General features: G+C 49.2%; 1 protein-coding gene across 3 annotated transcripts in view; it reads right to left on the bottom strand.

Moving 5' to 3' along the window:
* The window catches only part of Tcea3 (transcription elongation factor A3), a 43406-nt gene that overhangs the window by 5658 nt on the left and 25639 nt on the right, over positions 1 to 12109 (bottom strand). For all 3 annotated transcript variants that reach the window (XM_063235743.1, XM_063235742.1, XM_063235741.1), the window contains 3 exons: positions 11751 to 11917; positions 11515 to 11576; positions 8840 to 8989 (listed from right to left, as the gene is read on the bottom strand). In XM_063235743.1, the coding sequence (XP_063091813.1) occupies positions 8840 to 8989; positions 11515 to 11576; positions 11751 to 11917 (379 nt within the window). The remainder of the gene's footprint in view (positions 1 to 8839; positions 8990 to 11514; positions 11577 to 11750; positions 11918 to 12109) is intronic.

Below are 12109 nucleotides of genomic sequence, written 5' to 3' on the forward strand. Positions count from 1 at the left end.
GGACTCCTCGTCCTACCCTGACTCTGAAAGCTGTCCCCAGAACCCCATCCTGCCCATGCTGCGTCATGGTCAGCTGGGAACAAATGAAGAGCAGTTGGGGATTAGCGCTCCGGGTCATTTCTCCAAGCCCACTGCTCACTCTCAAGAGAACCTCAGCCCGACTGCCCAGGACTTGTTGCTGCCACTCTCTCCCGGGTGAGTCCCTGAAGCTCCTGAGCTCGCACAACTAAGAGCTCACTGGGGACATGCATTATGAAGCATTCCTACTCGGGACTTTCCACGGAACCCAATCGCTGGCTCTTCCTGCAGACCCGCAGTGCCTGCATCACCCAGACCCTTCCCATCTCTACCCAGCCTGGCCACTGGACTCCCCTTAACAGGGAAAACAGCCTAGAGGGAGTTCCAGCAAGGATGGGTATGTGGGCAGGAGTGTGGCTAAACTCCTGAATGTGAAACTGGGCACAGTTGCATAAGCCTGTAGTTCCCACTACTTGGGAAGCTGAGGCAGGAGGATTACATATTTGAGCCCAGCCTGGGCAACCTAGTAACTTAGCAAGATCCTGTCTAAAACAAAACAAAACACATGGTGTGGTGCACATCAGTAATCCCAGTCCTCTGGAAGACTGGAGGATCATGAATTTGAACCTAGTCTGGGCAAGTTAGTGAAGAATTAGAAAGGGCTGGGGATGTAGCTCAGTGGTACCCAGGGGCATTGGCTAACCATTTTAATTGTCTCTATCCTGACTCCCATAAACCGCAGGAACAGAATTGGCATAAGGGTCTAGCTACTTTGGTATGCTGCCCCTGAATCATACCCAACTGGTTCTAATTCCAGTAAAAATTCCAGTGACTCTGAAATGCCAAAGGTAGGCCCAGGAATCTGCATTTTCACCGGTGCCCCCAGTCATTCTGCTGCCCTGATGCTTAGGAGCCAGGGTGCTAAATTCACCAGCTGGAGCCTAATCCTTGGCAAGGGTATGAGGAAAACTAAGTCAGCCTTGGCCAGAAGAGGTTCATAAACAGCAGTGGACTTTAATTTGAGGTACAATTTGCTCATTCAAAATATTTGGGATATCAATTTACCAAATGCCCTTAGCTTACAATTAGAGGGGGAAGGGATGGGCTGTCTTGGATGTCCAATTAACTGGCAGTGCTTTGTCACTTTACATGGCACATATATTCCCACCGTGGCTGGTTTTAAGTCACTAAAGTATACAACTGAGTGTGCAGAGTTGGAAGAGATACTCATGACCTGCTCACCAGAGCTGGGTGAGGCTCAGCTCCAGCAGGTGCAGCCTAAGGCTCCGGGCAAAATGGCTGTGCTCCTGCCCCCTGCAGGACAGGGGAGGAAGTGCTTAGGCGCAGGCAAGCTGCGTCCCCAGGGAACAGTGGCCCTCCTTGGGGTAGGTAGGGCTGGGTCACCAAGAGGCTAACATATTAGCCAGTCTTTAAAGACAGGCGTTCTCAAGAGGGTGGCACATTCCAGAAAAACAGAAATAGCAGACACAAAAAGTCAGAGGACAAGAATAGCATGTGTGGGGGAGGGGATTTGGGGCGGGTTCAAGTTGAGGAGGTTCAGGACAGCCCTGGAGGCCAGACTGCAGAAGCAGGGTGTTATGCGCCAGCTAAGGCTAGAGAGCAGAAACATCTACCCACACGCCCATAATCTGCAGACCTATCTCTGGCCTGTTCAGGAAGCCACATCAAAGACACACCGCGGCACTGAAGTGGGGCTCGGGGGCAGAGCACCGGTCCGGCATGTACAAGGCCCTGGGTTCCAACCCCAGCACCACAAGGAGGTAACAGGTAAAAATCCACATGCAGCTAGGCATGGTGGGGCATGGCTGTAGTCCCAGTACTGAGGAGGCTGAAGCAGGAGGATCACTGCCTGGGTGACAGTGACAGTGCTTTCAAGGCCAGCCTGAATTACATAGCAAAACTCTCTCTCAAAAAAAAAAAAATCCACATAGATCATGAACACTACTAGAGAAAATAAGGCCAAGATTGAGGAAGGTGAGAGAGGATGCTGGTTCCTCATATTGTAATAGGCTGTTAGAAAAGGGGCCCAACTATGGATTCAGTAAATATTTGCTGAGTACTTGTGAAGTGCTAGTCACTGTCTGCAAGTGACAGCCAAGACCTCTCATCCTGGGGCTGAGGGGCGAGAGCTCCATGGGAATCTATCCCAGTGCCTGCTCCTTCCTCTCATTTATCTGGGTTGGAAAGGAGGGAATCAAGTGAGCGAGGAAGGAGACATTAAAAGGGAGCTCAGGTGCCAGGTATGCAGACAGGGACACTGGCTCACATGGGCACTGGAGCTGCCTACCTCCAGAGCCACCACCCTGCAGGCCACCCAACTCCAAGCTGTCCTTTTTCCTATTAGAACAAAAACTGTTGTATCTTTTTTTTTTTTTTTTTGTCTTTTTCTTTTTTATCGGTACTGGGGATCAAACTCATGACCACCTGCTTGCAAGGCAGGTGCTTATGCCGCTGAGCTAAATCCCCAGCCCCAAAACTGTTGTATCTTGAGGCAAGGTCTTGTTAGATTGTCCAGGCTAGCCTTGAACTTGTGATTCACCTGCTTCAGGCCCCCAAGAAGTTAGGATTAGAGGCATGAGTCACTGCTTCTGGCTGATCAAAGAATTTTAAGTGGGTTAGAATCATTTCCAGCTATGATACTCATGAAGTCTTTAGGAACATCTATTCATTCAGTCGTTCAACAAATCAGTAGCTGGGCATGGTGGTGTACACTGTAGTCCCAGCTACTTGGGAGGCAAGAGCCTGAACAGAAGGAGTCCAAGTTCAAGGTCAGCCTGGTCCACTTAGTGTAGCTGTGTGTCAAAATAAAATATCTAAAAAGGGCTGGGGAGATAGAGCTCCCCTGGGTTTAATACCTACCACCAAAGAAAAGCCACCAATAAACATTTAGTGGGAAACTGCTCCACGCTGGGAACTGCTACCCATTGAAGTCAAGGATCTTAGAGTTTCATGGCAGAGTCCAAACAAAAAATGCATCAAAGTATTGCGTGCCAAAAATAAGGACAGCAGGCTTCCCCTAGATGGGCCCTGAGGGAGAGCAGTTTAATGGAAGACAGACTTTCTCCAAAAGCGTGAATCCCCCATGTGTATCTGTCCATACCTTTTTTTCTCATTTTCAATTTTTAGGCTGTACCAGAAACAAAACCCAGGGCTTCACACCTGCTGGATAAGTGCTCTATCACTGAGATACACCCCCAGCCCTTTTTAAAGTTTCATTTTGAGATAGGGAGGACATTAGGGCATGGCAAACTGGCAGGGGAACTGGGCATGATCTGTCCATTACGGAGATCTGTCCATCACAGACGGGATGCAGGTGCAGAGCAGCTTCCCAGGAGGGACAGCCCGGATCTGACATCAGAAGGAAGATATAAAAGATGGTGGCTTCATGGCCACTGTCTTCCTCTTGCAGCGTCCTGCTCTGTGTACAGGGCATATTTTCTCATTTCTCTTCTTTTTCATCTCCTTTTTTCTTTAACCTTTAATAGATGATATACTTTAGGGGCTGGGGATTTAGCTCAGCGGCATAAGCGCCTGCCTTGCAGGCAGTCATGAGTTCGATCCCTGGTACCGATAAAAACGAAAAAGACAAAAAAAAAAAATAGATGTTATACTTTTACGTTTTTCAATTGTCCCATTCAGCTCTTTGAGGGGTCCAAAGGACCCCTGGGTACCCCAGCATATGGTAACAGTTTAGGGGGCCAGCCAGGAGGTTACAGTGAACTGCTGAGGTCAGGAGAGCCAATGGGGGGCATGGGATAGGTGGGCCCTTGGTGGGACAGCCTTGTGCAGCCCATTGGCTGGGATCTGCTGTGAAGCCCAGCCAAGTGATTGCCTCCACCTGTGCCCAGAACTGGACAGGGGAACATGCTTTTGACATGCTGGCCAGGGATCCCCCACAGCCTGCCTCAAAGAAGGTGGAAGGCATCCCCTTTAAGGCTTGCCCTCAGCCTGTGGAGCCACCACCATGCAGTCAGGCTGGTCGGGCACTTCCTGTGGCAGCAGTGGTAGGCTGGGAAGCTAAAGCTGCCAAGAACCTGGCCAACTGCCCAGCTGGGTAGTGCCCCACCATGCCACACCTAGTGCCTGTGCTGCCTGCCTGTGCAGGGCAACAACTGCCAGCCTTCAGAGGTGCAGCTGGCACAGCTAGTGCAGGTGAGTGGACCATGGGCTTGGAGCAGGGAGGCCAGCCCCAGCCCTGGGGCTCCCGGGCTCCCGAGCCTGGCCCTAGGCACCCACGCCGCTTGCTTGTACTTAGTCTCATATCCAGCTGCATCTGCTGGCCATGGTGCGTGTGCCTGCAGCTTTGTGATCCTGCCTCATGGCCCCTCTTGGACCCTCCTTCAGCAGGGCTGCAGGATCCCAAGCCACAGCATGATCCTTAGCTGTGCCACTGCCCTTACTATGGTCAGTGTGGAGCAGCGACCCCCATGGCCAGAGCCCGTTGCATGGTGACCCACAGCCCTGCCGCGCCACCAGAGCTGGTAGTCCAGTGGTCTGTGTCCACAATGGACCCGCAGGTGCCATGCTGTGCCAGGTGTCTCCCGTCTGCCTGCTAGGACACACTGTGCTGGGAATCCTTCGGTTTTGCTCCTGTCCCTTGCTGCTTCCTGCTGTGTGGGGCACGATGGCTCTGCCACTTTCTGCCATTTTCCCTTCTTTTGGCCATTAGGGGGAGCTGTTGTCTTAGAAGTAGACGTTTGTACTTTTTTTGGCCAACCGGGTCTTAGTTTGGATTGGTCTTGAACTTACTAAGTAGCTAAGTAGCGCAGGCTGTTTAAACTTGCAGAGATCCTCCTGCTTCAGCCTCCTGAGTTCTGGGATCACAGGCATGTGCCACCACTCCTGGTTATGAGACTCTTTAATAAAAATTCCAGCAGCATTAGGTTTTTGTTTTTTTTTTTAAGTTTTGTTTGTTAAGTACCATCTACTGATACTAAACATTCAGGAGATTCTGTGAGATTCTGAATTTAGAAACATCTGGTCTACCTCAGTTAAATGTTGACTGCTTAGAAATACAGCTGAAAAGATCACCACTACCATAAAATTATTTGACTAAGAGTTATACAATGTTTACAAACCTGGAATGAAGTCAAAATTTTGCCTGAAAGTTAAAGATATTTAAGCAAGTGTTTAATTCAGGTACTCTATTTTCAATTTTTAAAATTTAATTTGTTTACTTACTAAAATAGAAGGGCTATAGTTATTTTACATATAAAAGTCCACTGAAATGATACTATATATGGAGTTAAAGGACAGCATTGACGTATATTTATACTGTTTGACCCAAGTAAATATTCTTTTATAAAGGATAACTACTCACTTTCAAAAACTCCATAACTGGGTCAGTGAGTAGTAAATCCAATAGAAAATTAGTATAACAAGACTTTGTTGGCCTTTAATTAAACCCAGCATCAAAATGTATATTTCCCATGCTTACAACAAGATAAAGCAGTAATGGAGGTGGGCTGGGAAATTCACACTGATGTTAAACAGCTGTAGCAGGGCAATGCTTTCCCCTCGTGGCCAAAGGTTTGATGTAATCCTGTTGCTTTTATGAGTTAAAAAAAATGCATGCAAGTGTTTTAAAGAAAATAAAAATACTCCAGGGTCTTAGTTTACAAGCCCGGCTGATCCCAGTGTGATGCAGCAACCCAGCACTGCTTGGTCTCGGGCTGCACAAACACAAGGTCTGCCCGCCACTCTGGGAAGAGCACGTCGAATCATCTGTTTCGGAGACATGGTGGCCAGCATGAGCGTGCAGAGAGGAGACAATGGCAAATGGGGAGAGATCTGACCATGAGGGTCCCAAGACAGCCGCGTGGTTTCAGCTTTGGGGGTTTGGGGAGGGACAGCTGAAGGGCTGTTAAATAGAATAACAGGATTCCAAGAAGCTGCCCCAGGTCTCTCTGATGTAGTTGTTGGTTTCTTACAATTTGCAGCTGCAACGAAGGGGCTTAACAAAAAGTTGGACTTCGTGTAGTGTGGTGAGTGGACGTGGATTGCAGTGTAGGAGCATGAAGACTGCTGTGTGCATCACGTGGCCGCTCAGCTCTGTCACCCTCGTGGATGAGAATGAGAGCTTCTGCTTTTAGGGAACATGTGGGACTCAGGTTAGAGCCCTCCTTGTTTAAAAATTTTAGCTAATTACTTTTTAAGCTTTGTCTCTCTCTCCTCTCCAATGCAAAAAGAGATTTGTATCTCTACTACCTTAATCAAAGTGCCAAAATATGATCAGGATACATGTAAGAAATATTATTCCCAGGTGGCTAAGATAGAGCTCTATGCTAATTGCTTAAGAGTTTGTTGTTCCTAAGGAGCCCTGGGTGGCTCCATCCTTCTAAGAAGGCACCAGTGCCACTGCATCAGACAGAGATGTTGGTCTGGTGCTTAAGTCTCACAAAGTTCACTTTGTGAACTTGTAGGTCTCCTCTTTCAGCCTCCCGAGTAGTTGATGTTACAGCTGTGAGCCACCTCCAGGTTGTGAGATCTATTTATATATCTATATCTATATGTATATCTATATATCTATCTATTGAGACAGGCTCACAGTATGGTTCAGGCTGGCTTTGAACTTATCATGTAGCCCAGGCTAGCCCTGAACTCACAGCAATCCTCCTGCCTCAGCCTCCTGAGTGCTGAGATTATAGGCATGTGCCACCATGCCCAGCTGCCCTATATTTCTTATACACATTTCCTACCAGGGGCAAAAGATGATGGTCTTCTTCATATTCATATTCATTGAAGACTAATGCCCACGTTGGTGTGTTTAGAGGTGGGGTCTTTGGGAAGTAACTAGGTCCTGAGGACTCTGGAACTGGCACCTTTATAAAAGAGACCCCTCCCAAACCCTTCTCTCCTCTCACTCGATGGGGTTACAGAAGAGTGTGACTGACTGTGAGGAACAGGGCTTCCCTGGACACTGAATCTGCTAAAGCCTTGATCTTGAACTCTTTAAGATCTGTGAGGAATAAGTGTCTGCTATTTGTAACCCACCTACCCGGAGCATTTCTGCTAGAGAAGGCTCAGCTGATTACGACCTTGTACAGCCATGTCGCAATTTAGTAACTAAGCATTTGTTGCTGTTTGCAAAAAAGATCAGATATTTTCAACTAAGCAGAAAGATAACCCAGGTACCTGTGCCATGTTTTCCATTTTACCCTAAACTCAGAGCTCTGTGTTGCTATAGGTATTTGACAAAAGCAGTGAGACCTCTTCTTAGAAAAAATGTATCTGCTCATATTATGACGCACACACACCTCTCTGCAGCACACATACACACATATGCTAATCATACACCATTACACACTGCACAGATACACACTAACCACGCACCAGCACAGTACCCTCACCATATGCCACACACCTGTATCATTACAACACATATAAAATCATACACCCACACGTATCCCAATCATATATCATTCACATACGTAACTACACACCACATACACACACTAAACACTAAACATACCCAAAGATATCTACAAAGGTAACACCTCACACAGGACATACATAAGAAGCACACACACACACAATGCATGTGTCACACATTCATGACTCCTTGCCAGTGGCTTCGGAGGGCTCCCAGGCATTCAGAGGCCTGCTCAGGCCCTAGGAGCCCAACACATTTTTGCTCCCCCTCTCTTGGTCAGGTCTCCAATCTCACAGCACCTGCAGGGAAACTCCAGATGGCTCTGGCTGTCACATCGGAAACTATGCTAAACGCTAAAGTGGGCTGTGATAAACAGATCTGAGATCTGTCACTAGCTGTATGCAGCTGCAGTTTCCTGATCTGAGCAGCGGGCACAGGAGCCTGGCAAGTACTAGTTCTAACCAGAGGCCCCACCCTGAAGTGTAAGGAGCCCCAGGCCACTGCTTCCTGTAAACCTTCTTTTTTTTTGGTCTTTTTCATTTTTATCCGCACCAGGGATCAAACTCAAGACTGCCTGCTTGCAAGGCTCTGCTTATGCCACTGAGCTAAATCCCAGCCCCTTCCTGTAAACCTTCTAAACACCTTACAAACACTAACTCCTTTAACTCTTTACACCATAGCATGTATTCTCCTCATATTCATGCTACACATAGAAAAACTGACCACACAGCCAAGTGGCAGAAGTGGAATTCAGACTCAGCAGGCTGGCACAGCTCCCCAGCATCTGATTATTTTACACTTCCTCAAGAGTTTTGCTCACCTTTTCTTTCCTTATGGACTCTGTGAATTCCTCCTGCAAATTCCTAGGATGACTCTAACACAGCACCTACCACCCCATAGTCTGCCGTACGTATTTATAACCTTGGATGCCTATCCTGGCTCTGGCCCAGAGCTAGGTACATACCGGGATTCAGGACTAGACAACAGAGAGACAGATAACAAAGCAGTGAAGGGCAGGTGCTGTGGGACCAGACAGTTGCCTACTGGCTTCAATACTGAGTAGCTGTGCTCATGGGCAAATCAGTTTGTCCCTCTGGGCCTCAATGATCTCATCTGAAAAATGGGCGTAATAAACATTTCACCCATTGACCAGGTTCCACGTAGACTTGACAAGTTAAAAGTCCAGTGCTATCTCAGTTAGGGTGGAGATGGAACTGATTCACATCCTTTAGAGTACACCGCATAGCAGTTCATATCAATCAGCCACTTTCACCATCCTGACGGCCCAGAAACCCCATCATGTGCAGAGATGGTTTTGATTGAAGAAGTCCCCTGACCCACTGGGTCATAAGCTACTGCCTCTCAGACCTGGCAGAGCCCAGGGCTGGCTTCTTGCCTCACCACACCACAGCCCCAGCCGCTCCTCACCTCTGCTGTCATCTTGGCGATGAGCCCGGAGGAGATGGCCCCGCTGAGCACATTCCGCCTGAGCCCGGGGTTCCTAGGGTCCTTGAGGTTGCTGATACGGCTGCGCACACGGTTCCGGTACTTCATGTCGGTGCTCTTGAGCTCCTGGTAGATATGTGACAGAGTCAAGGGCCACACAGCCGCCGGTGTGGGTACAGAGCATGGACACCCAGGGCCACATCCTCCTCTCTATGGGGGTGGGAGGCAGCTTTGTGGGCCTGTGGTGCCTCCCTGGATGCCTAGGGTTAGTGAACAATCAGCGACAAGAAAGAGCTTCAACGAGAGATTAGATCTAGGGAACAGATACCCTGGCTTTGTGTGACCCTAATTGAGCCACAGGACTTCTTGATGCCTCCGTTTTCTCATTTATAAAACTCAGGGCTGTTACAAAGATGGGGTGAACTGAGTCACCTCGTGGGGGTGATATCCGGCACTAGCCAAGTCCAGTATTCGTGGGCTGTTGAGACGATGACAGCAACAAAGACGACATCTAGTCTAGAAGGGTCGCTGAGAGCCCAGTTGTCAGAGGGAAAGATTCAGAGCCACCCGTGCAAAGCTCTAAGAAACACTACAAAGAGATTGCGTAGCTTTCACGATCAGGTAGTCCTGATGGTTTTGATCATGGGTTTTTACCCATTTTTCTCCCCATCAGGAATTTGATCATGGATTCTCTCCCCATTAAGAATACACATTGTCATCCCTCCCAGCTCACTTTGGGAATGGCTGGCCTGTTCTGACTCCAGAAGAGGAGGCTGAAGCTCAGGCCTTGGCTCCGGGTCACCGGGCAGATTCCTAGCAGAGGCAGGGCCAAAGCCAGTCCCTAACAGCAATGCTGTTCCCACTCACCAGAAGGAAGCTGGGTGCCCCTGGCTACCAAGAGCTCCTGTCCAAACACCATGTGCCAGACAGAGCTCCCACCGCCGCACCAGGGAGGCACTCAGGGAACAGTGCCTTTCTGGGGTCTCCTGAGCCAAGCAGAGCCAGGAAGATAAAGCCATTGCTGGGAAAAAAATCACAAAGGAGAGGCTGTGGGGAACATGGAAAATGCAAACAGCTGATTTGCTAAAGGCGATGTGCGTGTGAGTTCTTTCTTCTTTTAATGTTTCCTGTACAATAAAAATGTGAGAATATGCCACAATGCGTTTGAGAGCCAAAATGCATGCTTAAAACTCTGCCACTCAGGATTTTTGGAGTGTGGATCTGTTGAGCTGTGGGACAGTTGGGCTGGTGACACTCATCAATTTCTCTCTGACTGCTCTGTCTTTTGCTTCCCAAGACCCCAGGGGAGGCTGGGGCAGGACAGTCCCAAGATTTCTAACACCTCAGGGGGTGGACCCAAAAAGGACTGCAGTGTATCTGGCCTCCCACATTCATTTTCCCATGGCTATGAACAAAAGCAAAGGAGATGCCACAGCTCTGTCTCCTCTCCTTTAGATGAGGGAGAGGGACATCCAGGGGAGGAGGTAAGCAAGGGGCAAAGGCCAGGCAAGGAACCAGGTTCTGAGCATCTACCTTGCTTCAAACTGGGCTTGGAGGTGCAAAGGACCTGCCTCAAGGGAGAAATGCTCTGCAGAAAAGGAAGACGAGGTCCTGGTCTCCAGGCTTACAGAATGGCGACAGGGGTCTGTTGAGACCCTGAAAGGAAACTTGCTGCAGTGTTGCTGGCCAGTCACTGAACAGTGGCGGAGGAAATCTGGGGGACACCAGGGTTGGCCTAGGCAGCGGTGGGAGGAGCCAGTGTGATGGTTACAGATTAGCCCCAGGGCATCCCGGGAGACCCAGGAGGCCTCCAAAGGATCATTCACACTCTGGGCGACACACAGACTCCCTCTCTTTTGGGGCGATCCATCTCCCCCTGTCAATACCTCTTTCACAAGCAAAGCTTCATCTTCAGTACTAGAAATTCCATGCTCTGTAGAGAGAGACTTTTCCAAGTCAAAAATCTTTGACCTTTATCAAGGTGACCATTGCTTCCCCTGGCTACACAAGACCCCTTTCAGATGGGACGTGGGGAGCAGACCGGAAGAACAGAATTCAGTACATGGAATTCAGAGACCAGTGCTTTCAGCCAAGCCCTGACATTCAGTGGTTACTAAGTCTGTTTCTTTTCCTGTAAAATGGGAACAACAGCCACTGCCTTGGAGAGATCGTTGGAAATATTAACAGAGGTAGGAAATGTTAAAGGCTGGGCACAGTGTCTGGGACCTGGCCAGAAGTCAAAAGTGGGGGCTGTGATCATCAAATGAAGGGAGGGGGAAGGCTAAGCATGGGACATGCTGTGGCCTCCATCTACTGGGACCTACGAGGCAATGACTTGACCCACTGAGGCACTGTGGCACAGTGACTGAGCTCTCAGGTTTGGAAGCCAGGCTTTCTGGGTTCAAATCCCAACAGTGCAATTATTATTAGCTACCTGAGCTTTGGCAGGGTCTTCACCTTCCTGAGCCTCAGTTGCTTCATCTATAATCAGACCAGGTGGGGACCCACCTGGAGGGGTTATTCTCAACCCTGATCAAGGGACATCTTAACAGCTTGGCAGGAGGCCCACAGGGGCAACACCTAACACTACAGGCAGCTGGACTCTTCCCCTCTTCCCCCACTGCAGCGTCCAGGCACCCATACCCCCCCAGCCTGAGGATATGATCTTCAATTTCTGATGCCATCTTGTCACAGTTGACTCCATAGTCCTTGTAATCATCTAAAAGAGATCAGCAGATTCAAACATCAGCCAGACGTGACTTTGCTAGGACTGTCAGCTTGCACTGGGGACAGAAATCCTGTGCTGATCCCAGGAGTGGGTACCGGGCAAAGGGCATCTCATCAGTCCTCAGGAACCCTTTCCCTGCTCCATCCCTGGCCCAGGACCTCTCACCTTCTGCCTTCAGAGCTGCTGCCAGCATCTCCACACACTTGTCCCGGACAGAGTCCCCTGTGAGATAGCAGGGAGCCAGGAGGCAGACCGAGGGGGCAAAGGTGGGAGTCAGGGGGCTGCTGGGTGTTTTAGGGGTCTCCGCTTTTGACTTGCTGCTGCTGTTCGATCTGTGGATGACAATCAGTAAAAGGCATTTTGATACGAAGCTAGCATGCTTCTAGATGTTTTCCTGAATGCGTGCCTTTAACCCTTGGAGGCAGCAGCTGTTCTGAGCACTGATACGGTGTCATTGCACATACTCCTCATGGTAGCAACACAAGACCACACTACTCTCATTCACACAGTCTCGGTGTGTCTTA

Source organism: Cavia porcellus, unplaced genomic scaffold (assembly GCF_034190915.1).
Source record: "Cavia porcellus strain 051 isolate PalLab524CR breed Dunkin Hartley unplaced genomic scaffold, mCavPor4.1 scaffold_25, whole genome shotgun sequence".
In the NCBI taxonomy this organism is placed as follows: Eukaryota; Metazoa; Chordata; class Mammalia; order Rodentia; family Caviidae; genus Cavia; species Cavia porcellus.